The sequence below is a fragment of the Pyrus communis genome, chromosome 17 (genome assembly GCF_041283825.1).
Source record: "Pyrus communis isolate YQ-2024b chromosome 17, ASM4128382v1, whole genome shotgun sequence".
Lineage (NCBI taxonomy): Eukaryota > Viridiplantae > Streptophyta > Magnoliopsida > Rosales > Rosaceae > Pyrus > Pyrus communis.
The window spans coordinates 17,985,051-18,012,681 of NC_142581.1; the positions used below are offsets into that span (position 1 = coordinate 17,985,051).

At 39.5% G+C, this 27,631-nt stretch overlaps 1 protein-coding gene and 1 long non-coding RNA gene across 2 annotated transcripts; both read left to right on the forward strand.

Moving 5' to 3' along the window:
* Positions 1-1,280: 1,280 nt before the first annotated feature.
* Positions 1,281-17,034, forward strand: LOC148689556 (uncharacterized). Its single transcript, XR_015958233.1, has 3 exons — positions 1,281-1,429; positions 16,409-16,497; positions 16,627-17,034. It is a non-coding gene; the product is annotated as an uncharacterized LOC148689556 (long non-coding RNA).
* A 3,716-nt stretch (positions 17,035-20,750) lies between these two features.
* LOC148689557 (uncharacterized) lies at positions 20,751-27,133 on the forward strand. The gene is made up of 2 exons (XM_088688849.1): positions 20,751-21,463; positions 27,033-27,133. Exons 1-2 carry the CDS (start codon positions 20,751-20,753, stop codon positions 27,112-27,114), a joined length of 795 nt encoding a protein of 264 aa, XP_088544975.1. The 3' UTR covers positions 27,115-27,133.
* Positions 27,134-27,631: the final 498 nt, after the last annotated feature.

The window sequence follows — 27,631 nt, forward strand, 5'->3', positions numbered from 1 at the left end:
TTGTGACACAATTGTTTGGTCGGAAAAAAGTCATCGCAAAAAAACACATATCGTTGTTTGGAAAGTAATTTTGACAACTATATAAGTATTTGCAACCACATTGCTATGTCGAAAATAAAACAAGTTTGCCATTTTGAAAATTTATTTCCGACATAAATATAACTATTAACGACGATGGCTGGTTGGAACAAAGGTATTTTTCGAAAAACATAACTATTAACGACGACGCCCAGCGAGGGCATTTTCTTTCGAAAATAAGTATTTGCGACGACAAGATGCCTTTTTTTTTTTATTTATTTATTTTTAAAGCATTAACCCCCTCCAATGACACTTTGTTTTGTAGTACAAATTGTAAAAAACTCCATTAACTTTAACAATTTTGTTTGTTTTGTAGCTTCAAATTGGGAAGGCTCTTCCATTCACACCTAAAAATAATTGACAATATAATAGAAGAAATTCATAAAATCGTGAAGACTCTTAATGTTTTTATGTATATTGGATCATGGGAAAACCTAAATTGAAGTTTATCCACTCTTGTGAGCATAAAGAAGACAATTATATTGTTAATTCTTCAGATCCATGGTGATAATTCTCCATAGTATTGGCCAACGTTAGAAACATCAAACTCGAATTGAGACAACGTGCCAAATGTTTAATTAAAGAAATTTGTCTGTCCCCTCCCACATTGAACATTATCTATTCTGAAGTTGAGCAGGGGTGGCTTCGGTTTGCTGCCTTTTGGGCCCGATGTGGGCTGTCACGTGGGTTGGGGATGGGATCATTAAAATTACTCTTTTGCTTGTTTTCAATAGAGATCGAACAGACCGGGCTATAAAACTTGGGGGTAATTTTGTAATTGTGCATCTAAAGGGATGTGATTGGTGTTTTGACATCGAGGTTGATGGGACGTGTTGCAATTAGAGGGAGGAAGATCTGGTTTGGTACTGAGGTGATTCTGAAAAAAACTAGTATAAAAAAAAGCTAGGAGCTGTTTTTGTGTTTGGTAAACATTCAGCTTCAGCTTTTTTTCACAGTTTTGGGTGAAAAAAAGACAAAAACAAGAAGCTGCAAAACCCAGCTTTGAAAAATCGGCTTTTTTTTCACATCTGTTTTACATAAAAGTTTACCAAACACTATAATACTGTTTTTTTTTTTCAAAAACATTTTTACAAAAAAGTTTACCAAACACTCTGCTGCTTTATTTCACAGCCGTTTATTCTTACAGCACAACAGAATCAGCTTTTTTTCAAAGCACAACAATACCAAACCAGCACGAAGTAGGGGTAGGTATTCTAGAGAGAAAAAGAGACAGGGTTCAATGGTGATGATGAAATTGCTCCACCTAGGATTGTTCGCGTAAGATTTCGACAGCGTTGTCCCTCTTCTGAAGTCCTCCCCAACGAAGCCGTCAATCGCCTCCTCGCTCAAGGTCCTCCCCATTTCTATCTATGTCCTTACTTTCTCTCTAAAATTTGAACCCTTTGGGTTTAGGTTTCATCGGATGGCGTTTGTAGTGTTTATATTGAACCGTCGACTCCTTATTTAATTATGATTTTCCTTATTAATTTGACCATGAAAATTGTCAATTATTTTCTAAATATTGGATGCTTTAATTCATAAGTTGAGCAGTTTGTGTTACCCCTGTTAGTCATTTTCATGTTCATTATTTAATTGCGGACATTACACTAAACGTGTTCAATCGGTTTCATAATTTCTGATAAGTTCATGCCCATTAAATGCATCAACTTATTCTATATATACATTAGCATTTGCCTACACACTTTGTGTGTATGAACATATTTTTTTAGAAAATGAGAAGGATAGAGGGAGAGAGGGAGAACGTGGAGGAGTGGGAGGTTTTTGTTTTTGGTATTTTGATGTGAGATTTACTTGACACTCAAATTAAACCCTCGTTTGACAATTGTAGTAGAATGGATAAGTGAGGGATCGTTCTAGACCGGGGATTAGGAGGGCTTGCTAAAACCTTCTAATCCCCGGTCTAGAACGATCCCTCACTTATCCATTCTACTACAATTGTCAAACGAGGGTTTAATTTGAGTGTCAAGTAAATCTCACATCAAATTTTGGCGCCGTTGCCGGGGATTAGCAACTTTGCTAATCCTTTGTCTTTATTTTTATATTTTTTTTTTTTTTTTTTTTTTTTTGTTTTTTGTGCATTCTTATTTCAGATTCTTAGTTTGTTTGTTTCCTTGTTTTTTTTTAGGTACTGTGTATGACTCGTCGCTCTCGGCCTATTATAGAGAACATCTCCGACTTTGACGGTGATTTTGAACGCACTTTGAGGAGAACGAGGAGTCAACAAGAGCCACCACAACCTCCACCACAACCTGGGCCTGAAGAAGACGAAGTAGGTGTAGAAGAAAAGCCCACGGATCAGATTTTTGAAGAAGAACAAGCCATGGCAGCAGATAATAGAACCATCAAGGAGCTTTCGGCCTCGGGTTTGGATAATGCATTGCCTCTTTGTATCCAATACCCCACGGCTGCAGAGGGGAAGACTGAGGAATTTGAACTCAAATCCAGTTTGTTACACCATATTCCGAAGTTCCATGGCTTGTCTATGGAAGACCCCAACAAACACTTGAAGGAGTTCGAGGTGGTTTGTTCGAGCATGACCCCCGTCAATGTGGATGGGAGTATATTGAAGATGAAGGCCTTTCCATTTTCACTTATGGACAAGGCCAAAGATTGGCTCTACGAACTAGCCCCGGGAACTGTGACTTCGTGGGAGAGTATGAAGCGTGCTTTCTTGGAGAAATTCTTCCCTACTTCGAGAGTGATTCTCCTACGGAAGAAAATTAGTGGTATTCAACAGAATCATGGCGAGACATTCCCGGCTTATTATGAGCGCTTCAAGGGCCTTGTAGCTTCATGTCCCCAACATCAAATGAAGGAGGAACTTCTCCTTCAATATTTCTATGAGGGCCTCCTTCCTATCGAACGTCAAATGCTTGATGCATCAGCGGGAGGAGCATTGGTGGACAAAACACCAAGGGATGCCAAGGTTCTCATAGCCAACCGAGCGCTCAACGCTCAACAATATGAAGGAGTGGGCCAAAGGGAAGCCCCACGGCAACAAAGTGTAAATGAGGTGAGTGCTATTTCTGAAATTCAATCACAACTTGCTAATATTACTTCTCTTGTTTCTCAGGTTGTGATTGGTCCAAAAGCACAAGAACACCAAGTCTGTGGCGTGTGCTCAATTCAAGGGCATCCATCCGACAAGTGCCCTCAACTAATCGAGAATGGTGGGTGGGAATCTGCCAATGCAATTGGTTTCCAAGGACAAAATCAAAACAACCCATACTCGAACACTTACAATGCCGGATGGAGGGACCATCCAAACTTCAAATGGAGGGAGCCACAACAAGCTGCCCAACAAGGAGGATTTAGGCCAAACCCCCCTGGTTTTTATTCCAAGCCGTATGCACCCCAACAATCCCAACAACCTTCGGCATCATCTCATTCAGGTACGTCTTTGGAAAGTAATCAAGCTATGCAATTACTAACCTCTATTTCGCAGGGGTTGCAAAATCAAAACAACCGGATAGAAAATAACGAGAAGGAGATGATAGATATGAAGAAACAAATAGGGCAGATTTTTGAGTTCCTTGGACAGATTAGAGAGCAAGGAAAGCTTCCTAGCTCAACCACAGTCAATCCAAAGGGAGGATTCGAATCTGCCAAGGCCATCACCCTAAGGGGTGGAAAAGAAGTTGGGACCGAGCCAAACAATCCCAAATCTGCCCAGAAAGTAGATGAAGAGACGACACAACCTGAGGCAGATCACCCTAACTCGGCCAAATCAGGTAATTTAAGTTCAAATTCATGTACTTCATGTCCTAATCTGCCCAATGTACCTTTTCCTCGCAGGTTCATGCAAGAAAAAAAGGAAGAAAGCGAGAAGGACATTCTTGAAACGTTCCGAAAGGTGCAAGTGAACATACCGCTTCTCGATGCAATCAAACAGGTTCCAAAGTATGCTAAATTCCTCAAGGACCTATGCAATACAAAGAGAAGAAGGGCAAACAAAGAGGTAGTGAAGGTAAGCGAGAATGTGTCCGCTGTTTTGCAACGTAAACTGCCTACCAAGTGCAAAGACCCCGGTAGTTTCACGATTCCTTGTGTGATTGGACATAATCGTTTTGAACATGCCATGCTTGATTTAGGTGCATCCATAAATGTCATGCCTTATTCTATTTATGCATCTATGAATTTGGGTGAATTAAAACAAGATGGTGTAATTATACAATTGGCCGATCGTTCTAACGCGTATCCAAAAGGAGTTTTGGAAGATGTGCTTGTGCAGGTGAACCATTTAATTTTTCCGGCTGATTTCTACGTCCTAGACATGGAGGATTCAGCCCATTCTACATCTTTGCCGATTCTCCTTGGTAGGCCATTCATGAAGACGGCCCGAACGAAGATTGATGTATACAAAGGCACCTTGACAATGGAATTCGATGGGGAAGTGATTGATTTTAATATTTCTGAAACTATGAGATATCCCGTTGATGACCATTCTTGTTTTTCCATTGATGTTATCGATTCTTTGGCGCAGGTATACCTTGAAGAATTGAACGAGGACGCCCTGGAAACAACCATCACTAAGGCCATAGAGCGCAAAAATGAAGGATTTGGGCCAATGCAAGGCCACGGCAAGGAGGAGGAATTCTTTGCAATGGGTTCTAGTGAAGAAATAATTGAGGTTGTGGCAGCCCTTGAGTCATTGCCACAACAATATGGTAAGGTTCCACTCTCACTTTCAAATTTAGTTTCCACTAAGATGCTACCTTCTGTTGTTCAGGCACCATCGCTTGAACTTAAGCCGTTGCCAGACCATTTGAAGTATGTGTTTTTAGGAAAAGGCGAAACATTGCCCGTCATCATTTCATCAAGTCTCACGGCAATGGAGGAGGAGAAGCTTGTGAGGGTGCTGCGAGAACACAAAACGGCCATAGGGTGGACTTTGGCCGACATTAAAGGAATAAGCCCTACCACATGCATGCACCGTATACTTCTTGAGGAGGGGGCTAAACCAACTCGAGAGGCTCAACGCCGTCTCAACCCTCCGATGATGGAAGTGGTGAAGAAGGAAATAATCAAGCTTTTGGATTGCGGAGTGATCTACCCTATCTCCGATAGCCGTTGGGTCTCTCCAGTTCAAGTCGTTCCCAAGAAGTCCGGAGTAACTGTTATCAAGAATGATGAGAATGAGCTCGTGCCTACACGCATTCAGACTGGATGGCGCGTATGTATCGATTACCGGAAGCTAAATGCCATGACTAGGAAAGATCACTTTCCTTTGCCATTCATCGACCAGATGCTCGAAAGGTTAGCCGGTCATGCTTTTTACTGTTTTCTTGATGGATACTCTGGATATAACCAAATTGTGATAGCCCCGGATGATCAAGAGAAGACCACATTCACATGTCCCTTTGGAACATTTGCTTATCGTCGCATGCCATTTGGCTTATGCAACGCACCGGCCACTTTCCAAAGGTGTATGGTAAGTATATTTTCCGATTTTGTTGAAAAGATCATTGAGGTTTTCATGGATGATTTCAGTGTATTTGGGAGTTCATTTGATAATTGCTTGGATAATCTGACCTTAATTTTAAAACGATGTGTTGAAACTAACCTTGTCTTGAATTGGGAGAAATGTCACTTTATGGTGAAACAAGGTATAGTTTTAGGACATATTATTTCAGAAAAAGGAATTGCAGTAGATAAATCGAAAATAGACCTTGTACGTCACTTACCCTCTCCTACTTCGGTCAGAGAGGTACGTTCGTTTCTTGGCCATGCAGGGTTCTATAGGCGTTTTATCAAGGACTTCTCCAAGATGTCCAACCCTCTTTGCCGATTGCTTCAAAAAGATGTGCCATTCAAGTTTGATGAAGAGTGTAATTCGGCATTTAACCAACTCAAGGAGAAGCTAGTCTCGGCCCCCATTATTGTACCTCCAGATTGGAGCCTCCCGTTCGAGCTCATGTGCGATGCATCCGACTATGCATTAGGAGCTGTTCTAGGACAAAGAAGAGACAAACGGCCGCATGTCATATACTATGCCTCTCGGACTCTCAATGATGCCCAATTGAACTACTCCACGACGGAAAAAGAACTTCTAGCTGTGGTTTTTGCTTTAGATAAATTCCGTTCATATTTAATTGGTACTAAAGTAATCGTTTATTCTGATCATGCAGCTTTGAGGTACTTGCTCACGAAAAAGGAAGCAAAGCCGAGGCTTATCCGTTGGATTCTTCTTCTTCAAGAATTTGATATTGAAATCCGGGATAAGAAAGGAAGCGAGAATGTAGTGGCTGACCATTTAAGCCGAATGATCCACGAGGAGCATGAACATGCCGTGCCTATCCCTGAAACTTTTCCCGATGAGCAGCTGCTATCCATTGAGGTAAGTGAACCATGGTATGCAGATTTAGTAAATTACTTGGTGGCTAAACAAATTCCAAATGAACTAAACAAGCACCAACGTGATAAGCTTAAAAATGATGCACGTTTCTATGTTTGGGATGACCCTTATTTGTGGAAGTATTGCTGAGATCAAATTGTACGTAGATGTGTGCATGATTCTGAATTTCACTCAATTCTAAGCTTTTGTCACACATATGCATGTGGTGGTCATTTTGGCACACAACGCACCGCCCTCAAGGTTTTAGAGTGTGGTTTTTATTGGCCGACTATATTTAGGGATGCTAGAACCTTTTGTATGTCTTGTGATCGTTGCCAACGAATGGGTAACATAGGTACCAAGGACCAAATGCCGCAAACCCCTATCTTTAATGTTGAAATTTTTGATGTTTGGGGCATTGATTTCATGGGCCCTTTCCCTCCATCTTATGGTTTCACTTATATCTTGCTAGCCGTTGATTATGTTTCTAAATGGGTGGAAGCAAAAGCCACCCGTACTAACGATTCTAAGGTGGTTGCAGATTTCGTGAAAACTAACATTTTTGCTAGGTTTGGAATGCCGAGAGTAATCATAAGTGATGGAGGGTCTCACTTTTGCAATCGGACCATTGAGGCGTTGCTAAGAAAGTACCATGTCAACCATAAGGTCTCCACACCTTACCATCCTCAAACAAATGGCCAAGCCGAGGTGTCTAACCGAGAAATCAAACAAATTTTGGAGAAGACCGTTGGACCAACAAGGAGGGATTGGAGCTTACGCTTAGATGATGCACTGTGGGCATATCGTACGGCATACAAAACACCCATTGGGATGTCACCTTTTCGGCTCGTCTATGGTAAGCCATGTCATTTGCCCGTAGAGTTAGAGCACAAGGCACATTGGGCCGTGAAGACTTTCAACATGGACATAGATGCAGCGGGAGTTCATAGGAAGCTCCAATTGAATGAACTTGAGGAGATTCGGAATGAAGCCTATGAGAATGCCCGGATGTACAAAGCCAAGACCAAAGCATTCCATGATAAAATGATTCGAACGAAGACCTTCACAGTTGGACAGAAAGTGTTACTTTTCAACTCTCGCCTACGTTTGTTTCCTGGTAAGTTGCGTTCTAAATGGATTGGCCCGTTTGTTGTTACTAATGTTTTCCCTCATGGTGCAGTGCAAATCAAAAGTTCAACGACGCAGCAAGAATTCAAAGTGAATGGGCATCGATTGAAGCCCTATTACGAGATGTTTGAGGAGCATGTCGTGGAGGAGGTACCCCTCCATGCCGTGGAACCTAGTCAAGCTTAAACGGAGGTACCGTCCGGCTGTAAGACGTAAAAGAAAGCGCTTCGTGGGAGGCAACCCATGCATCCGAATAGAGAAGAACTTGGAAACCCCTTTAAGAGACTTATTTTTATTCCTTTCTTTTTCTTTACTGCCTTTACTTTGCTTTCTTTCTCGTATTTGTTTATTTGCTTGCTCTGTTGTGACTTTCTGCTTAAAACATTGAGGACAAAGTTTGATTTAAGTGTGGGGGGGTAAACAATTTGTATTTGCATGAATTTCGTGGGATTTATTCGCCTTTCACTTAGAATGTTGTTTCTTGCTGTTTTAAGCGTTTTTAGAGTGTTTTAGTGTGTTTTATAATGTCTTGGTATAAAACTCCGAAAATTTGATAAAAATAAAAAAAAAATAAAAAAAAATTCTTTTGAAAAACCCAAAAATATGTGTTTTTAGAGTCATTTGAGTCATTTTGGTGTTTGTTTGTGTCTTAGCGCTACTTGGGAGGCAACCCATGCATTCAACAAAGGAAGACTTAGAAAGCACTCCAGATCCAGATTTCTAAAAAAAAAACTCTTCTCTTTGTTGCTATTTCGTTTCTGCCTTGTTAGGTTGTTTAGTTGTTATTGTTTGTTTGTTTATTAATTGTGTGAGTCTATGATTGTAACATTGAGAAAATGTTTGATTTATTGATAGGCACTGCTAAAGAAAGAAAGATGGTGCTTCACAAAGGTTGTTTGCTTGAGGCCCCACTACGTGGCTTTACTCTTGAAGCGGAAGGCGTAGGAACAGAAGGCATCGGAGCGGAAGGCGTAGGAACAGAAGGCATCGGAGCGGAAGGCGTAGGAACAGAAGGCATCGGAGCGGGAGGCATCGAAGATAGAGCTTTCCAGGCCTCAATACTTGGCCAAGCGCTGGATGAGCCAGGAAAAAGGTGCCTCTGGAGGAAAGACGAGAACCTTTGACGGTCACTGTGAATCCGACCTTCAGACTCTTGCAGCTCATCAAGCTTCATCTTCATGCCCGTCGAATAGTTGTTTGCAAGCACGTGCAAACTTCTATTCTCATACTTCAGCTGCTGGATCTCCTGCTTGAGACTTTCCACCTCTGCCATCAATGATTCCACCTGACGGGAGCGGGCAAGCAGGCGTTGGCCCATGTTGGACACAGAACTCGCACACTGAACACTAAGTGCGAGGGACTCTTGAACGGCCAACTCATCGGACCGTCCTGACAGCAGCCTACTATCTTTCGGAGTGAGGAGGTTCCTAGCTACTATTGTAGCTATTGTGGCGTCCTGCATCACGGAGTCTTCACCTGTGAGAGGACCGTTAGAAGAAAAGAAAGAAGGGCGTCATACGTTACCTTGACGCGGCGCGCCCGTATCACTGCTAAGGCTCAATTCCAAGCTAAGGTTCGATGAGTTTGCCATTTTTCAAAAGTGTTCAAAGAGAAGGGATGGAGTTAAATTTCAAAGGGCCGGAGTCGATTTTCAAGAATGGGAAGTCTTCAGAGTGTGTTTGTTGTGGTGATCGATAGCTCAATAAAAAAGCCAAGGCGACGCGTCCACCAATTCAAAAAGCCGGAATTTCCGGCGTAATTTAGGCGACGCTTTCTCGGCTTTTCAGAAGGCGCGTTCAACTTTGTCTAAAGATTTCTTCTTTTCAGACAACACGTGGAGACCATCATCACAACTACACATCTTTAGCCGACAAGCGCAAAGTTCGGCGACGCTTTCTCTGCTTTTCAGAAGACGCGTGCAGCTTTGTCAAAAGGAGTCGCATCTGCACTACCACGTGTCGCTCAGAAATCGAAGGGGCGCCTGCTCAGAAATCGAAGAGGCGTATTCAGAAATCGAAGAGGCGCCACTATTTCAAAAAGCCAGAGTTGCGGGATCAAAATGTTTGTCGACAAAGGTAAAAAGTACCATCACTTGCTATTATCTCTATATATGTCGACCTTCGTCTTTTATGGCAGGGCAAAGCTGAAGAAAATGCCCAACTCTCCCTCACCTCTGAGGGTGCACTCCCAGCCAAGCCTTTCGAAATACTCAATTCTTTCTTCTTCCCCAAAGATGATACCAGATGCCTGGAGTACATATGACCCAGGAGGAAACAGCACAACAAATACATGTGCTGATTCATTCATCGCTTCTTCAAAAGCAAAGGTATCTCATATCATCAAGGTCAAAAGCAAATGTATCTCATATCATGCTCTTTCCCTGTCTTTTTCTTTGTCCTTGTTCTTACTCGCATGGCAAAGTAAAACAAGCAATCAGCCGGCACTTGGAGTCAGTCTTCCGTTCTGGAGCCAACTGCCTGGAATCTATTCCTGATTGCTTACCTAGCGTTGCTCTCGAGTAGTCATCTTCAACGGTTGATACACTTCCGGAGAAGGGACCACTTCTGCAAAGGGGAGCGAGTAAGGCAAGTGAAAATGATACATTGAAGCATGTGGAGACAAACATAGGCTAAGTTATCCTCCAACCCTTTTCAATACGAATTGGAAAGATTGAACAAAGAAACAGACCAAAGGGGTAAGCTCAGACCTTCGGGGAAGACCAAAAGAATCCTCCAGCCCAGTAGCACAAAGGAAAATCAACAAGTGGAGGAGACCAAAAGATTCCTGCTGCCCAGTTCAAGAAGTAGCACAAAGGAAAATCAACGATGGGCAAAAACCAGTTCAAGAGTAAGCCTGTGGAATCACAAAGATCAAAGCCTCAATGCAATTACCAAGGAGAAGATGGAATTTACACTCTATAACCAGATTTGCGTCTCTAAACTCTTCTCTTTGTTAATTACATTATGCCATGTTTAGTATGTTTAAGTGCTTTTTGTGTATTTACTTATGCTTTGTGTGAATCTATGCTTAAAACATTGAGGACAATGTTTGATTTAAGTGTGGGGGGGGGGGGGGTAACTAAGTATATTTGATGCAAATTCGTTGGATTTTATCACCTATCACTTCACATGTTGTTTCTCACTGTTTTAAAACTGTTTTAGTGTGTTTTGTCTTAAAAATTCGAAAATCCCATAAAAATTTGAAAAAATTGTTTTGAAAAACCCAAAAAGAGTTGTTTTAAAGTTGTTTTTGTGTGTGTGTTTGTGTCTTAGGATACCTTCCAACACAATGATAAGGATTTGGTTTGTAATTGCATGACTGTTAAAAAGAGTTATAAACATAGAGAAAAGTTTGATTTACTCTTGGTATATGCTTGGTTATGGTTATAATGTATGACTTCACATGCAATCATAAAAGAAAATTTAGTTTTTGTAACATGCCTGAAGGAAGGAACTCAAACAAATGCTACAACCCTGAGAGACTTGAGCCTATAACGTTCTTTGGAGAGTATAATCTGTGATTTCTTGTTTTCTAAAGTCGTTGCATGATCTCATTATTCTTTGCTTGGTTACTACTTAGAAGGCGTTTCATCATATAGTTCCAAATGCTAGAACTCATGCCCATTTCATTCAAAGCATGTTATTGATTTGCATAACACATATTCAAGATGAAGTTGTGTAGTTGCCACCATAGCCAAATAGCCTCACTTCCCATATTTCGTATATGTTGTAAGTTGTACCCCCGTTGAGCCGTGTTAGCCCATGTTCTTTGTTAACCCACTTTTTCCTCACCTAGCCTAGTTTAGGACAATCCCCACCCTTATTCTTAAAAGATAGTGAGCATGACTTAATTGAATTCCTTTTGAGTTACATTATGAAAGAAAATAAGTGTGGGGGAGAGAATGTTTAAGTGTTTATGTTTTGAGATTCAAAAGAAAAGAAAAAAAAAAAAAAAAAAAAAAAACCTTCTAAATTGACTTAAAAACATAAAAACTAAATTAAAATACTCTTAACAAGACTACTATGACTCAGAATGGCTTTGAAAAACTCAAATTGTCTAAAACAATCAAATTGACTCAAATAGAAGCTAGAACTTGATTTAGACGAATTTGCAATTGTTTATGACTCCAAAAGCTTAAAGATACAAAAATAAAACAAATACGAATGATTAAGACTTAACAAAATAGGGGGGGGGGAATTGTGGTTGGACGATATTAAATTAAAAAGACAGAATATAATTAAAGGCAAAATGTAAATATGAATGTGATAAAAATATGGATGATGGAATAGCCAAGGGGTTCTTCTCCACACATGTTACACTTGCAAACAAAATTGATTCTCAGTTGGTCTTTCGATAAGTTGTGAAACTCAATGCTCCAAGTTAATTAGATCCGCTTAGATTAACTTTCAGATTTCCCTAAATTCGTTGGATTGAATGGAATACGCATTACAACCAAATTATTCTTAATCAAAGTCCCTAACTATGGAATACGCATGATAGAGACATTCAACAAAGATCATTAAGTTCAACGGAAATCATAAACATCGACGAGGCATTCGTTACTATGGAATACGCATGAAACTTATGCCAAGAATTCGTTTAACGCGATTGTTTATAAGCAACCTCCACTACTTGTGAATATAAGTTCATAACGATTAGGTGAAATTCACTTATATTCTAGCGTCATATTTATGCACGAAAATTAAGCTTGCAATCTCAATGAACATACATAAATAAGTTATCAATCAAACAGTTAAACGAATTGAATCCACAACTTATGAAATTCCAACCAAACGTAATCAATTCAAATTGCAAATATAAACATAGATTCGAATCACCCCCTAGCTAAAGGGGGTTTAGTTCCTCATAACTTTGAAATCAAAGAAACACCTAAACATTCCAACAACTCAGACTTGAATTGTATGAACGTTTAGGCACTCTTATCTTCCATTCGTCATACGTACAAAACAAAGAGAATTAAATTATAACTTTGAAATCAAAGAAACACCCAAACATTCCAACAACTCAAACTTGAATTGTATGAACGTTTAGGCACTCTTCTCTTCCTCTTCGTTGTGTCACAAGGTCTAAGGAGATGTTAAGGGCTTTAGGTGTATGTGGAATGGAGTAGGGAGTGGTTGGAGATGGAAGAGTGAAGAGAAAATATGCAGAAAATGAAGTGGGACTCACGGCAATGGAATGGGTTTGTTGCTTGGTGTTTGTAACTGAAAATGTGTATGGAAGAGTAAGTGTATGAATTGAGGTGTGGATGCTTATTTATAGGTGAAGAGGAGGGAACATGACAACTAGGAACTTGGTGGAAATCTGAAATGGTGATGAGAGATGCATGTGGCTGTTTTATGCATGTGCTTAAAGGGTGGTGAATGCATATGCTTTGACAGAAATGAAAGGGATAATGCACGGTTTTGAGAGGTTTTTTTGGTGGTTGTGAGGTGGATGAATGATTAGAATCTTGTAAGGGTGGAAATGCATGTGAAAGGAATGCTGGAAATGCATATGAATGTAGGCCACGGCAAAGGGTGTTGTTTGTGGAATGATGGCAGGTTGTGTATGTGTTTGGGAAGAGAATAAATGTATGATGGTGGCTGAATGATTAAAGGGAATGAATGGGAGTGACACTAGGTTGATTATGCATGTGGAAATGCTGGAATTATCAATGGTTATGCACGGCAAAGGTTGGAAAAACTGATTATGGATGCATGTGTTGAATGATTTCTTGGTGAGGGATGTGGAGTGGTTGAATGTGGTGCAATGATAATGTTTTGTGGCTGAATTGGTGGTGGAATTATGATGGGAATGCTTGTAGGGTTGATATGCATGTGAATTAGGTTGGAAAGAGGTGGAAATGGAATGTTATGCAATGATAATGTCTTGTAAAGATACTAATAAATAATGTATGTAGGGTTAGGAAATAAAATCATAACTTAAAGGGGGATGATTAAAGGGTGTTGAAAGGTTTTGCATGGCTTTGAAGTGATTGTGGATTGGGCTAGAGTTTAAGTACATGAAATGGACCCAAATTGCTCCCCCTTGCATGGCAAGGAATGGTGTTTGTGTTAAGCCCAAGGCAAGGTGAATGTAATTGGGTTAGGGCCATTGTTTTGTGTCTTCAAGTGCATACAAGGCCTTCAAATTCGTCCATCCTCTTGGCTCCATGGATAAGCTATCCAATCCATGCCCAAAAATGCTTCAAATGGCCTCAAAATGCACTTTCTTGCTCCCTAGGCCCTTAGAACCTAAAAACACACAAAAGAAGCATAAAGGACTAAAATAACGAGAGAAACATAACGTAAATGCACGAGAACAAGCCATTTAAGTCGCATGAATATGCTCCTATCATATTTTTTTTTATTTTTAATATTAGAAGTATTTTAACATCACTTGGTAAATAAGGCTTCAATAAAAAACAGTAAAATTTGGGCTTGTGAAATTACATTATTGCCCATATTTTTTTTTTTTTTTTTTGTGTGATAGAAGATTATGTAATCTTTTCACCCTCTTTTAATTAACAAAAAAATGTTTCATTAATTCGTAGATATATATGGAATAGGATCAAGGGACAAATATTTTTACACTCTTTTTAAGCCTTTTGATTACATGACATCCAATGGTTCTTATTTATTTATTAAATGACATGGATGCTTATGTGGATTTTAACTAATATTAAAGATAAAATATAACTACAAAAAAAAACATAAAATCTGAAAAAATTAAACATATAATTAAAAGGGGAAGAAACCTTAGATTGATACGAAATGAACTTTTGCAAATAGAAATAAGTTATGATATGAATTAATACCAATAGCAATCGATTAAGGACATACTAATGTTGAGATATTCACTTCATTACTAGATACTCAGAAAATGAAGTGGGACTCACGGCAATGGAATGGGTTTGTTGCTTGGTGTTTGTAACTGAAAATGTGTATGGAAGAGTAAGTGTATGAATTGAGGTGTGGATGCTTATTTATAGGTGAAGAGGAGGGAACATGACAACTAGGAACTTGGTGGAAATCTGAAATGGTGATGAGAGATGCATGTGGCTGTTTTATGCATGTGCTTAAAGGGTGGTGAATGCATATGCTTTGACAGAAATGAAAGGGATAATGCACGGTTTTGAGAGGTTTTTTTGGTGGTTGTGAGGTGGATGAATGATTAGAATCTTGTAAGGGTGGAAATGCATGTGAAAGGAATGCTGGAAATGCATATGAATGTAGGCCACGGCAAAGGGTGTTGTTTGTGGAATGATGGCAGGTTGTGTATGTGTTTGGGAAGAGAATAAATGTATGATGGTGGCTGAATGATTAAAGGGAATGAATGGGAGTGACACTAGGTTGATTATGCATGTGGAAATGCTGGAATTATCAATGGTTATGCACGGCAAAGGTTGGAAAAACTGATTATGGATGCATGTGTTGAATGATTTCTTGGTGAGGGATGTGGAGTGGTTGAATGTGGTGCAATGATAATGTTTTGTGGCTGAATTGGTGGTGGAATTATGATGGGAATGCTTGTAGGGTTGATATGCATGTGAATTAGGTTGGAAAGAGGTGGAAATGGAATGTTATGCAATGATAATGTCTTGTAAAGATACTAATAAATAATGTATGTAGGGTTAGGAAATAAAATCATAACTTAAAGGGGGATGATTAAAGGGTGTTGAAAGGTTTTGCATGGCTTTGAAGTGATTGTGGATTGGGCTAGAGTTTAAGTACATGAAATGGACCCAAATTGCTCCCCCTTGCATGGCAAGGAATGGTGTTTGTGTTAAGCCCAAGGCAAGGTGAATGTAATTGGGTTAGGGCCATTGTTTTGTGTCTTCAAGTGCATACAAGGCCTTCAAATTCGTCCATCCTCTTGGCTCCATGGATAAGCTCAAATTCGTCCATCCTCTTGGCTCCATGGATAAGCTATCCAATCCATGCCCAAAAATGCTTCAAATGGCCTCAAAATGCACTTTCTTGCTCCCTAGGCCCTTAGAACCTAAAAACACACAAAAGAAGCATAAAGGACTAAAATAACGAGAGAAACATAACGTAAATGCACGAGAACAAGCCATTTAAGTCGCATGAATATGCTCCTATCATATTTTTTTTTATTTTTAATATTAGAAGTATTTTAACATCACTTGGTAAATAAGGCTTCAATAAAAAACAGTAAAATTTGGGCTTGTGAAATTACATTATTGCCCATATATTTTTTTTTTTTTTTTGTGTGATAGAAGATTATGTAATCTTTTCACCCTCTTTTAATTAACAAAAAAATGTTTCATTAATTCGTAGATATATATGGAATAGGATCAAGGGACAAATATTTTTACACTCTTTTTAAGCCTTTTGATTACATGACATCCAATGGTTCTTATTTATTTATTAAATGACATGGATGCTTATGTGGATTTTAACTAATATTAAAGATAAAATATAACTACAAAAAAAAACATAAAATCTGAAAAAATTAAACATATAATTAAAAGGGGAAGAAACCTTAGATTGATACGAAATGAACTTTTGCAAATAGAAATAAGTTATGATATGAATTAATACCAATAGCAATCGATTAAGGACATACTAATGTTGAGATATTCACTTCATTACTAGATACTCAACATTCCTCAAATATATTGCATTGGAACAATGTTCTGGGACGACAAATATAGAGCCGAGGGATTATCTGCAGACGTGAGTGTAACTAATTATGAATCATTGTTTGCTAACTTGAGTTGTCATGAGAGCGCATATATGCTAGAGCTAAAGCAGAGTTATATAGATGTGTAAACTGTATCTTATTTTTTTCTTCATCTGGGGATTTGTTTTGTTGCATCAGGTTATTGGACAAATGAGAGTTCTGATGGCGGATGATTCAATCAATATGAACATGCCCAATAATTCCTTCGTGCTTGACGTTGATTCCAGGTAATATAATATTAGTCATTAACGTCTTAAAGATTTGACATATGGAATTCAACATCTACTTACATACAATCTCCAACACTACCAGACCCGAGTTACGTACTAAAAATGGCTGGCATAATTGATTTGCAGCATACCCTTTTTGATGGAAAAAATGTGCACATCCTTCATTGATATCAGCCTATCTGAAATGGATCCATGGGCCATCATCCACCAAAGATCTGACTTCCACGTCCTGTTGCAACAAATTGATTGAGGTTACTTGAACTCAGTGCATAAGTGTTCAGATAAATATGTATTGAATTCTTCCCTTCAATATTCACACCATCAACAATTGGAATTTGGGAATGACATTGCTACTTTCGATTTTCCTAGAGTGCCCAAGTTCATTACAACAAAAATGGTTGCAAATAACATATATCCTCCATTGTCTAAATTGCACCTGCACCGTTGTTTTTGCTAGTGTCGTCCTCTGATCAGCAACCATTGGAATTTCGTATCAATCTAGGGTTTCTTCCCCTTTTAATTATATTTTTAATTTTCCAGATTTTAAGTTTTTTCAGTTTTATTTTATCTTTAATATGTTAGTTAAAATCCACATAAACATCCATGTCATTTAATGAATAAATAAGAACCATTGAATGTCATGCAATCAAAAGGCTTAAAAAGAGTGTAAAAGTATTTGTCCCTTGATCCTATTTATATATATATATATGTGTGTGTGTGTGTGTGTGATGTATGTGACTGCTTGAATCAGGACTTAAGGAATGAAGGCAACATCAAGGAAATTTGAGCCTTGGCTGATAGGAGCATATTCATGCGACTTAATCAGCTTGTTCTCGTGCATTTATGTTGTGTTTCCTTAGTTATTTTAGTGTTTAAAGCCACTTTTGTGTATTTTCAGATTATAAGGCCAAAGTGTGCAAGAAGATGCAAATTGGAGCTTTTTGGAGCAAAAGAGGAATGAATGAGTTGAAGACTTGAAGAAACGATGAATTCCTACTCCAACGATGAATTCCTACCAAAACGAGGATTCCTACTTGAAATAGGAAAGTTAACCCTAGGTTTCCCGTTTTGGTAACCTTTCCTAATCTAAACGTCCGTATTTTCTAGCCACTTTGAAGGCCTTGTATGCGCTTTAGGACACAAAAACGAGGCCCTAGCCCAATTACATAACCTTGCCGTGGTTTTTCCCTTTTCCCCTTCCCTTGCCGTGCAAGGGAGGGCATTTTTGGCCCATTTTATTCACTTAAACCCTATTTCCCTCTCCTAACCTAACCCTAGCCGCACCTTGCAGCCATCCCTTTTAATTTCTGATTTTATTTCCTAATTCTAGAAACTTTTAACTTAATTTTAATTAACCAAAATAAATTAGGGTGGTAATTTCTGAAAACCCTAGGGTTTCCACCATTTAGCCGCACCCTAGGGTGGGTTTTCGTGGATTTTCTTTTCAGCCATTCATCATCATTCATCATTCCGTCTTAGCTGCACCTATTATTGAACCCTAGAGCCTTTTTCATTGATCCTCTTTTCATTCAATATTCATTCAGCCATCATCATTCACATATCCTCCCTAAGCCGCAACCATTCACTGAATTCTCTCCCTAAGACGTCACTCCCATCAACCACAAAACCTAATAGCCGCAGCCACCCATTGATCCTCTCCTTTCAATCCATGCATTCCCCTTCCATTCCAGCCACTCCCCACCATTGCCGCAGCACTACCAACCCTTCCAGCCACCTTCCACACCTCCATACACCTTCCTACCACCTTGCCGCACCACCACACTTCCCTAAACCCATTCCCAAACCAGAAAATCATCCAAAAACCACCCACACCATCTCTGCCGCAGCAAGGAGAAGAAGAAAGAGGAGCTTAGACGCGCAGAAATTCAAGTGGATTTGTTGGGCGTTTTAGGTGTAATCAATCTTTTGTTCTTTATGTTTAATTTCAATTTTGTTTCTCTTTCTGTGAACATGAGAGGCTAAACCCCCTAGTTAGCTAGGGGGTGATTCGAAACCATGATTATATATGTGAAATAAGTTGATTACTTCCAGTTATCGTTGCATAAGTCTTGAATACAATTTGCTTAACCGTTTGATTTAGAACTTATTCTTGTATGTTGATTGAGAGTGCACGCTTAATATGCATGCTTGAATTTGGTGCTAGGATATACGTTTGTTTCACCTAATCGTTATGAATTTATATTCACAAGTAGTGAAGGTTGCTAGTCACGATCATGTTAAGTAGATTCCTGGCAAGCGTATCATGCTTTTCATAGTTACAAATGCCTTGTCGATGCTTATGATTTCCAAAGAACGTAATGATTCTAACTTATGTCTTTATCATGCTGTTCATATAGAGAATTTGTTAGGAATAATTTGTTTGCGATGCATATTCATCCAATTCAATGATTCTAGGGAAATCTGAAGGTTAATTTAAGCGGACCTAATTAACTTGGAGTGTCGAGGTTCATAACTTATTGGATTGATAATTGGAAATTGATTTACGTTGCATATATTTCATGTGTGGAGAAGAATCCCTTAGCTATTCCATCATCCATTGATTCATCACAATTTTGTCTTACAATCTGTTTTCTTTACAATCTGCCCATTTAGTTTAAATTCGTCCAACCACAATCCCCCCATACTTTATTGAGTCTTAGTCATTCAAATCTGTTTTGAGTGATAGTAGTCTTGTTAAGAGTCTTTAAGTTTAGTTTTCGTGTTTTTAAGTCATTTCAAATTAGATTAGCACCCCTAGTTAATCCCCGGTTAGAACGATCCCTACTTACTTCATTACTACAACTGTCACAATAGGGTTTAATTTGTGTGTCAAGTTAATTTTCACATTAAATTTTGGCGCTGTTGCCTATCTTGAGTCTTGTTTAAATTGTTTAGTTTCTGTTTTGTTTTAATTTTTGCACCGTGTGTGTGTGTTTTGTTTTTGTGCCGTGTGTGGCACCTTATTTCCTTACTTGTGCCGAGTCTATTAGATTGATTGCTAACCTTGTTTGCTCTTGTGTGCAGGTACTAGTTTATGACCAGTGGCTCACAACCTGTTCGTGAGCATATCTCCGACTTTGACGGTGATTTCGAGAGGACTTTGAGAAGGAAAAAGAAATCGTAAGCGTCTAATCCTCCTAGTCCCGAACCTGAATTAGAAGAGCAAGAAGTTGAGGTTGAAGAGGAGGCCACTGCAAGGTTTGAAGAGGAAGTACCAACCATGGCAGTGGACAATCGAACCATCAAGGAGCTTTCTGCCTCGGGTTTGGCCAATGCAGCCCCTCTTTGCATCCAATACCCTAGGGCAGCCCCTGAGAAGACCGATGAATTTGAGTTGAAGTCCAGTTTGCTACATCATATACCCAAGTTCCATGGGTTATCAATGGAGGACCCCAATAAGCATTTAAAGGAGTTCGAAGTCGTATGCTCAAGTATGACATCGGTGAACGTGGACAGCAACATATTGAGGATGAAGGCTTTTCCTTTTTCTTTGTTGGAGAAGGCCAAGGATTGGTTGTATGAGTTGGCTCCCAGAACTGTCACATCATGGGAGAGTATGAAGCGAGCCTTCTTAGAGAAGTTCTTTCCGACATCACGAGTCATTCTTCTTCGCAAGAAGATTAGTGGAATTCAGCAAAGCCAAGGTGAAACTTTTGCCAACTTATTATGAACGTTTTAAAACTCTTGTTGCTTCATGTCCACAACACCAAATGAAGGAGGAGCTACTTCTTCAATATTTTTACGAAGGTCTTTTACCACTTGAACGGCAAATGTTGGATGCATCCGCGGGAGGAGCTCTAGTGGACAAGACACCTAGGGATGCCAAAACTCTCATTGCTAATCGAGCACTCAATGCACAACAATATGAAGGTGTTGGGCAGAGAGACACCCCACGGCCACAGCATGTAAATGAGGTAAGTTCTATTTCTGAGTTACAATCCCAAATGGCTAACCTTACGTTTATGTTATCGCAGTTTGTTGAAGGCCCTAAAACACAAGGAACTACAATCTGTGGTGTATGCTCCATTCAAGGACACCAATCTGATCAATGCCCTCAATTAATTGAGAATGGAGGGTGGGAATCTGCCAATGTCGTGGGCTATGGGAATCAAAACCAACCAAGGGGTGATCCTTTCTCCAGTACATACAATCAGGGATGGCGTGACCACCCCAATTTCAGATGGAGAGAAGCACCACAATATGCCCAACAAAGTGGATTCCGACAACCCTCGGGTTTCTTTCCAAGGCCAATGGCACCACAACCACCTCCTCAAGCACAATCATCCCAAACCAACTCAGGTACGTCTATGAATGACGATAAAACATATCAGTTACTAACCACAATGGCGCAGAGAATACAGAACCAAGCAAAGGAGGTTAATGAGCTAAAGAAGCAAATGGGCCAAATGGCCGAATTTTTGGGACAATTCCGTGAAAATGGTAAGTTACCAAGCACTACGGTGGTCAATCCCAAAGGTGGTTTCGAATCTGCAAAAGCTATCACACTAAGAAGTGGAAAAGAAGTGGGAAACAAGGAAGATGAGAAGATACAAAACGAAGAAGAGGAGCAAAATTACCCTACGGCAAGGGTGGCACCACCCATGCCGCAGCCATTTAAGACCTCCCATCCATCCACCTCAGGTAAGGTTGTCCCAAATGTTGTGATTTCGAACACTAATCTGCCCAATGTTCCTTTCCCTCGCAGATTTGCACAATCGAAGAAGGAAGAAAGCGAAAAGGATATTTTGGATACCTTTCGAAAAGTCCAAGTAAACATTCCTTTACTTGATGCTATTAAGCAAGTGCCCAGGTATGCAAAGTTTTTAAAAGAGTTATGCACAACTAGGAAAAGAATTTCAAACAAGGAAGTTTTGAAAGTAAGTGAAAATGTATCCGCGGTTTTGCAACGAAAGTTACCACCAAAGTGTAAGGATCCAGGGAGCTTTACTATCCCATGCATAATTGGAAACACTAGATTTGAGCAATGCATGTTAGATTTAGGTGCTTCTATTAATGTTATGCTATATTCCATTTATGCATCTATGAACCTTGGTGAGTTAAAACAAGATGGCGTTATAATTCAATTGGCTGATCGTTCTAACGCTTATCCCAAGGGAGTCCTTGAGGATGTTTTAGTGCAGGTCAATCATCTTATCTTTCCTGCAGATTTTTATGTCTTAGAAATGGAGGATTCGAGCCATGCTCCATCATTGCCAATCTTGCTAGGCCGTCCATTCATGAAAACAGCGAGAACAAAGATAGATGTGTATACGGGAACATTAACCATGGAATTTGATGGCGACATTATTCGTTTTAATCTTTTTGAAACCATTAAATATCCAATTGAGGACCATTCTTGTTTTGCTATTGACATTGTTGATTCTTTGGCACAGGTACATTTGAATCGAAGGAACGAAGATGCACTTGAAGTAGCCTTAGTGCACGGCATAGGAGCAAGAAATGAGGGTGGGGGAATCCTTGCAAGCCACGGCATGGAATCTGACCATATTGTCGTGCCCCCTTGTAGTGAAGTGTTTGAAATGGTCGCGGCCCTTGAGTCATTGCCCTCACACTCTGGTAAGTCTCCACTCTCAATTTTAGATTTGGTTTTGACTAACAAGTTACTTCCATCAATTGTGCAGCCACCTACACTTGAGTTAAAGCCATTACCTAGTCACTTGAAGTATGTTTTCTTGGGAGAAGATCAGACACTACCTGTCATCATATCTAGCTCACTCACGGCCCAAGAAGAAGACAAGTTGATAAGGGTGTTAAAGGAGCACAAATCTGCCATTGGATGGACCTTGGCGGATATCAAAGGCATTAGTCCCACCACGTGCATGCATCGCATCCTTTTGGAGGAGGGAGCGAAGCCATCTCGTGAAGCTCATCGTCGCCTTAATCCACCCATGTTGGAAATAGTAAAAAAAGAGGTTATAAAATTGCTTGATTGTGGTGTTATATATCCTATTTCTGATAGTCGTTGGGTGTCACCCGTGCAGGTTGTTCCAAAGAAGTCCGGAGTCACGGTGGTGAAGAATGAAGAACAAGAGCTTGTACCCACTCGTGTTGTGACAGGTTGGCGTGTTTGTATTGATTACAGGAAGTTAAATGCCATGACAAGGAAGGATCACTTTCCATTGCCATTCCTGGACCAAATGTTAGAAAGGTTAGCCGGTTATAAATTTTATTGCTTTCTTGATGGATATTCCGGATATAACCAAATTGTGATAGCTCCGGAGGACCAATGCCCCTTTGGCACCTTTGCATATAGGCGTATGCCATTTGGTTTGTGCAATGCCCCTGCGACATTTCAACGATGCATGGTGAGTATATTTTCTGATTATGTGGAGAAGATTATTGAGATATTCATGGATGATTTTAGCGTGTTTGGTAATTCATTCGATCATTACTTGAATAATCTAACGTTAATTTTGAAACGTTGTGTTGAAACGAATCTTGTGCTTAATTGGGAAAAATGTCACTTCATGGTTAAGCAAGGTATTGTTCTAGGACATATTATTTCTGAAAAAGGCATTGAAGTGGATAAATCTAAGGTAGACCTTGTTCGTCACTTACCCTCTCCAACTTCGGTTAGAGAGGTTCATTCGTTTCTTGGTCATGCAGGTTTTTATAGGCGTTTCATAAAGGATTTCTCCAAGATTGCACAGCCACTATGCCGATTGCTTCAAAAAGAGGTGGTTTTCGAGTTTGATGATGCATGCTCCACGGCATTCAAGCACTTAAAAGAGGCTCTCACTTCGGCTCCCATTATCACACCTCCAGATTGGAGCCTTCCATTCGAGTTGATGTGCGATGCTTCGGACTATGCGATTGGTGCTGTTTTGGGGCAGCGAAAAAACAAACAACCTCATGTTATTTATTATGCATCTAGGACACTAAATGATGCTCAATTAAATTACTCAACCACTGAAAAAGAATTACTTGCTGTGGTATTTGCATTAGATAAGTTTCGGTCATACTTACTTGGTACTAAAGTTATTATTTTTACTGATCATGCAGCTCTCAAGTATTTGCTCACGAAAAAGGAGGCCAAGCCTAGACTAATTCGATGGCTATTGCTTTTACAAGAGTTTGACATTGAGATTCGGGATAAGAAAGGCGTGGAGAATGTGGTGGCTGACCACCTAAGTCGAATGGTACCTGAGGAAGCATCGCCAATTTCTGAAACCTTTCCCGATGAGCAATTAATGTCTATCCAGGTAAGTGAGCCTTGGTATGCAAATTTGGTGAACTTTTTGGTGTCTAAACATACCCCTAGCACACTTAATAGGAATCAACGTGATAAGCTTAAAAATGATGCTAGGTTTTATGTTTGGGATGACCCATACCTTTGGAAATTTTGTCCTGATCAAATTGTACGACGTTGTGTGAATGAATCTGAGTTTCAATCTATTTTAACATTTTGTCATTCATATGCATGTGGGGGACATTTTGGCACCCAACGCACTGCCCTTAAAGTCTTAGAATGTGGGTTTTATTGGCCAACCATTTTCAGGGATGCTAGGACATTTTGCCTTACATGTGATCGTTGTCAACGAATGGGTAATATAAGTGTTAAGGATCAAATGCCACAAAACCCTATACTTTCTGTTGAAATATTTGATGTGTGGAGCATTGATTTTATGGGTCCTTTTCCTTCCTCACATGGTTTTCTCTATATCTTGTTGGCGGTGGATTATGTTTCCAAATGGGTGGAAGCAAAAGCCACCCGTACTAACGATTCCAAAGTGGTTGCAGATTTTGTGAAGTCTAACATTTTTGCTAGGTTTGGAATGCCTCGAGTCCTTATAAGTGATGGAGGTTCACATTTTCGTAATCGCACAATCGAGGCACTGCTCAAGAAGTACAAAGTTACACATAGGGTTTCGACACCCTATCATCCTCAAACAAGCGGGCAAGCTGAGGTGTCGAATCGCGAGATAAAACAGATTCTTGAGAAGACGGTTGGCCCAACAAGAAAAGATTGGAGCTTGAGGTTAAAGGATGCATTGTGGGCTTATAGGACCGCCTACAAAACACCCATAGGAATGTCCCCATTTCGGCTTGTGTATGGCAAACCATGTCACTTACCTGTGGAATTGGAGCACAAGGCTCATTGGGCCATGAGGAAGTTCAACATGGATGTAGATGAGGCGGGAATTCATCGTAAGCTTTAATTGAATGAACTTGAGGAAATACGGAATGAAGCTTACGAGAATGCTCGACTTTACAAGGAAAAGACAAAGGCCTTTCATGACAAGATGATTCGCACCAAGTCCTTCTCTGTTGGACAAAAAGTGTTGTTGTTTAATTCTCGTCTTCGTCTATTTCCGGGTAAGTTACGTTCACGTTGGATTGGACCCTTTGTTATTACTAATGTTTTTCCTCATGGTGCAGTCCAAGTTCGTAGTTTCAAAACAGGTCAAGAGTTCAAGGTGAATGGGCATCGCTTGAAGCCTTACTACGAGAGCTTTGTAGAACATGATGTGGAGGAGACAACCCACTATGCCGTGGGTTCCCATGAAGGTTGATCAATGTGGCATCGTCCGGCTGCAAGACATAAAAGAAAGCGCTACTTGGGAGGCAACCCATGCAATCAACAAAGGAAGAACTTGGGAATCGCTCCACACTCAGATTTGCGTCCCTAAACCCTTTCCTTTGTTGCTTACTTTATGTTATGTGTAATGTGTTCAATTGTGTCTAAAACATTGAGGACAATGTTTAGTTTAAGTGTGGGGGGGTAACATTCTGTTTTGAGATATTTTTGCATGAAATTCTTAGGGTATTACCACCTAACATGTTTTGAAGTCTTTTTATGTGTTATTTTGAAAAATCCGAAAATCAAAAATCCCATAAAAATTTGAAAAAAAAAATTGTTTTGAAAAACCCAAAAAGAGTTGTTTTTTTTTTTGTGTGTTTGTTGTGTCATAGGTTACCTTCCAACGCAATGATGAGGATTTGGTTTTTAATTGCATGATGGTTAAAGGAAGTTACAAACATGGATGGACGTTTGATATACTCTTTGGTTTATGCTTGTTTGTAGTTATAGTTTACGAAGTCACATGTAATCACAAAGAAAAAAATTAGTTTTTGTAACATGCTTGAAGGAAGGAACTTAAACAAACGCTACATCCCTGTGTGACTTAAGCCTAAACGTTATTTGGAGAGTTAAAATCTGTGCATTATTGTTTTCTAAAGTCGTTGCATGATCTCATTATTCTTTGCTTGGTTACTACTTAGAAGGCGTTTCATCATATAGTTCCAAATGCTAGAACTCATGCCCATTTCATTCGAAGCATGTTATTGATTTGCATAACACATATTCAAGAAGAAGTTGTGTAGTGACCACCACCAAAGCCAAATAGCCGTGTGCCCTTAACTCATTTTGTCTTTAAGTTTAACCCCATTGAGCCGTGTTAGCCATGTTTTTTGTTAACTCATATCATCCCCACCTAGCCTAGATTAGGACCATCCGTACCCTTGTTCTTGAAGCATAGTAAGTATGAATGAAGTCCTTTTGATTAATGTGTTGCAGAAAATAAGTGTGGGGGAAGGATTATTGATGTGAGTTATGTGCCATAGGCACGGCTAGATTTAGAAAAAATAAAAAATAAAAAAAAATAAAATAAAAGAAGTGAAAAAGAGTTGAAAAGAGGTAAAAAAAGAGTTCCAAAGTATTGTTGGTTGAAGTAAGGGTCCAAAACAATGAATTAGGCCCTAAGAGTTGTTTGAATCTTCCCTTTATGTCTAAAAGTTGATTTCTGCATTCCAAGTGAATTCTAAATCTCAATTTCATTACTTTGCTCACTATTGCTTAAAGAACTTTTGTTTATCCCTATCTTTCCTTGTTAGCCAATCCCCCAAGCCCCGTTACAACCCTTGACTTCTATCTTGAGTGTTGTGCATTTCAGTTTGTGGAGTTTGAATTTGGTATGAGCATATGGTGTCACTGGTTCTCGCATCTAAGTAGTAGCATTCCATTCATGAGATCATATCTAAACATGTTTAATTACTCTAGAAATTGCGTTCTTTGTTATAACATATATGAGTACTAGTCTTTCATGTTTACATCAATCTTCTCACATATAACTAGTGTAGGGTGTGTAGTCAGAAAATCTGAATGAAAATTGAGTGCGTAACTAGTGAGGAATTGAGGGAATTCTCTAAGGCATGTTACTACATTCAAAATGTGTTTTAATTGATTAAAATGCGAACTAGTGAATGGTGACTATGATTAAGTATGTGCTCGAGGGGAAGGAAGACTAAAAGCTATGTGAGTAATGATCTTTGACATGTCATGTTTCATTGGAAATCCCTGAGGCAAACGTTGGAAGGTTTAGGTTATGTTTTGTTTGGTTTGTTTCGTCTTGTTTATTTTAGTTGTTTTGTTTTGCTCGAGGACTAGCAAAAGCTAAGTGTGGGGGAATTTGATAAGAGCATATTCATGCGACTTAATTAGCTTGTTCTCGTGCATTTGTGTTGTGTTTCCTTAGTTATTTTAGTGTTTAAAGCCACTTTTGTGTATTTTCAGATTATAAGGCCAAAGTGTGCAAGAAGATGCAAATTGGAGCTTTTTGGAGCAAAAGAGGAATGAATGAGTTGAAGACTTGAAGAAACGATGAATTCCTACTCCAACGATGAATTCCTACCAAAACGAGGATTCCTACTTGAAATAGGAAAGTTAACCCTAGGTTTCCCGTTTTGGTAACCTTTCCTAATCTAAACGTCCATATTTTCTAGCCACTTTGAAGGCCTTGTATGCGCTTTAGGACACAAAAACGAGGCCCTAGCCCAATTACATAACCTTGCCGTGGTTTTTCCCTTTTCCCCTTCCCTTGCCATGCAAGGGAGGGCATTTTTGGCCCATTTTATTCACTTAAACCCTATTTCCCTCTCCTAACCTAACCCTAGTCGCACCTTGCAGCCATCCCTTTTAATTTCTGATTTTATTTCCTAATTCTAGAAGCTTTTAACTTAATTTTAATTAACCAAAATAAATTAGGGTGGTAATTTCTGAAAACCCTAGGGTCTCCACCATTTAGCCCCACCCTAGGGGGAGTTTTCGTGGATTTTCTTTTCAGCCATTCATCATCATTCATCATTCCATCTCAGCCACACCTATTATTGA

What these genes read in the sequence shown, in the direction of transcription:
- LOC148689557 (XM_088688849.1), top strand. Translation starts at nt 20,751, where the DNA reads ATGGCACCACAACCACCTCCTCAAGCACAATCATCCCAAACCAACTCA. An exon ending in TTTACTATCCCATGCATAAT is followed by an intron (nt 21,464 to 27,032) that starts TGGAAACACTAG and finishes TTGTGTATTTTC; the next exon opens with AGATTATAAGGCCAAAGTGT.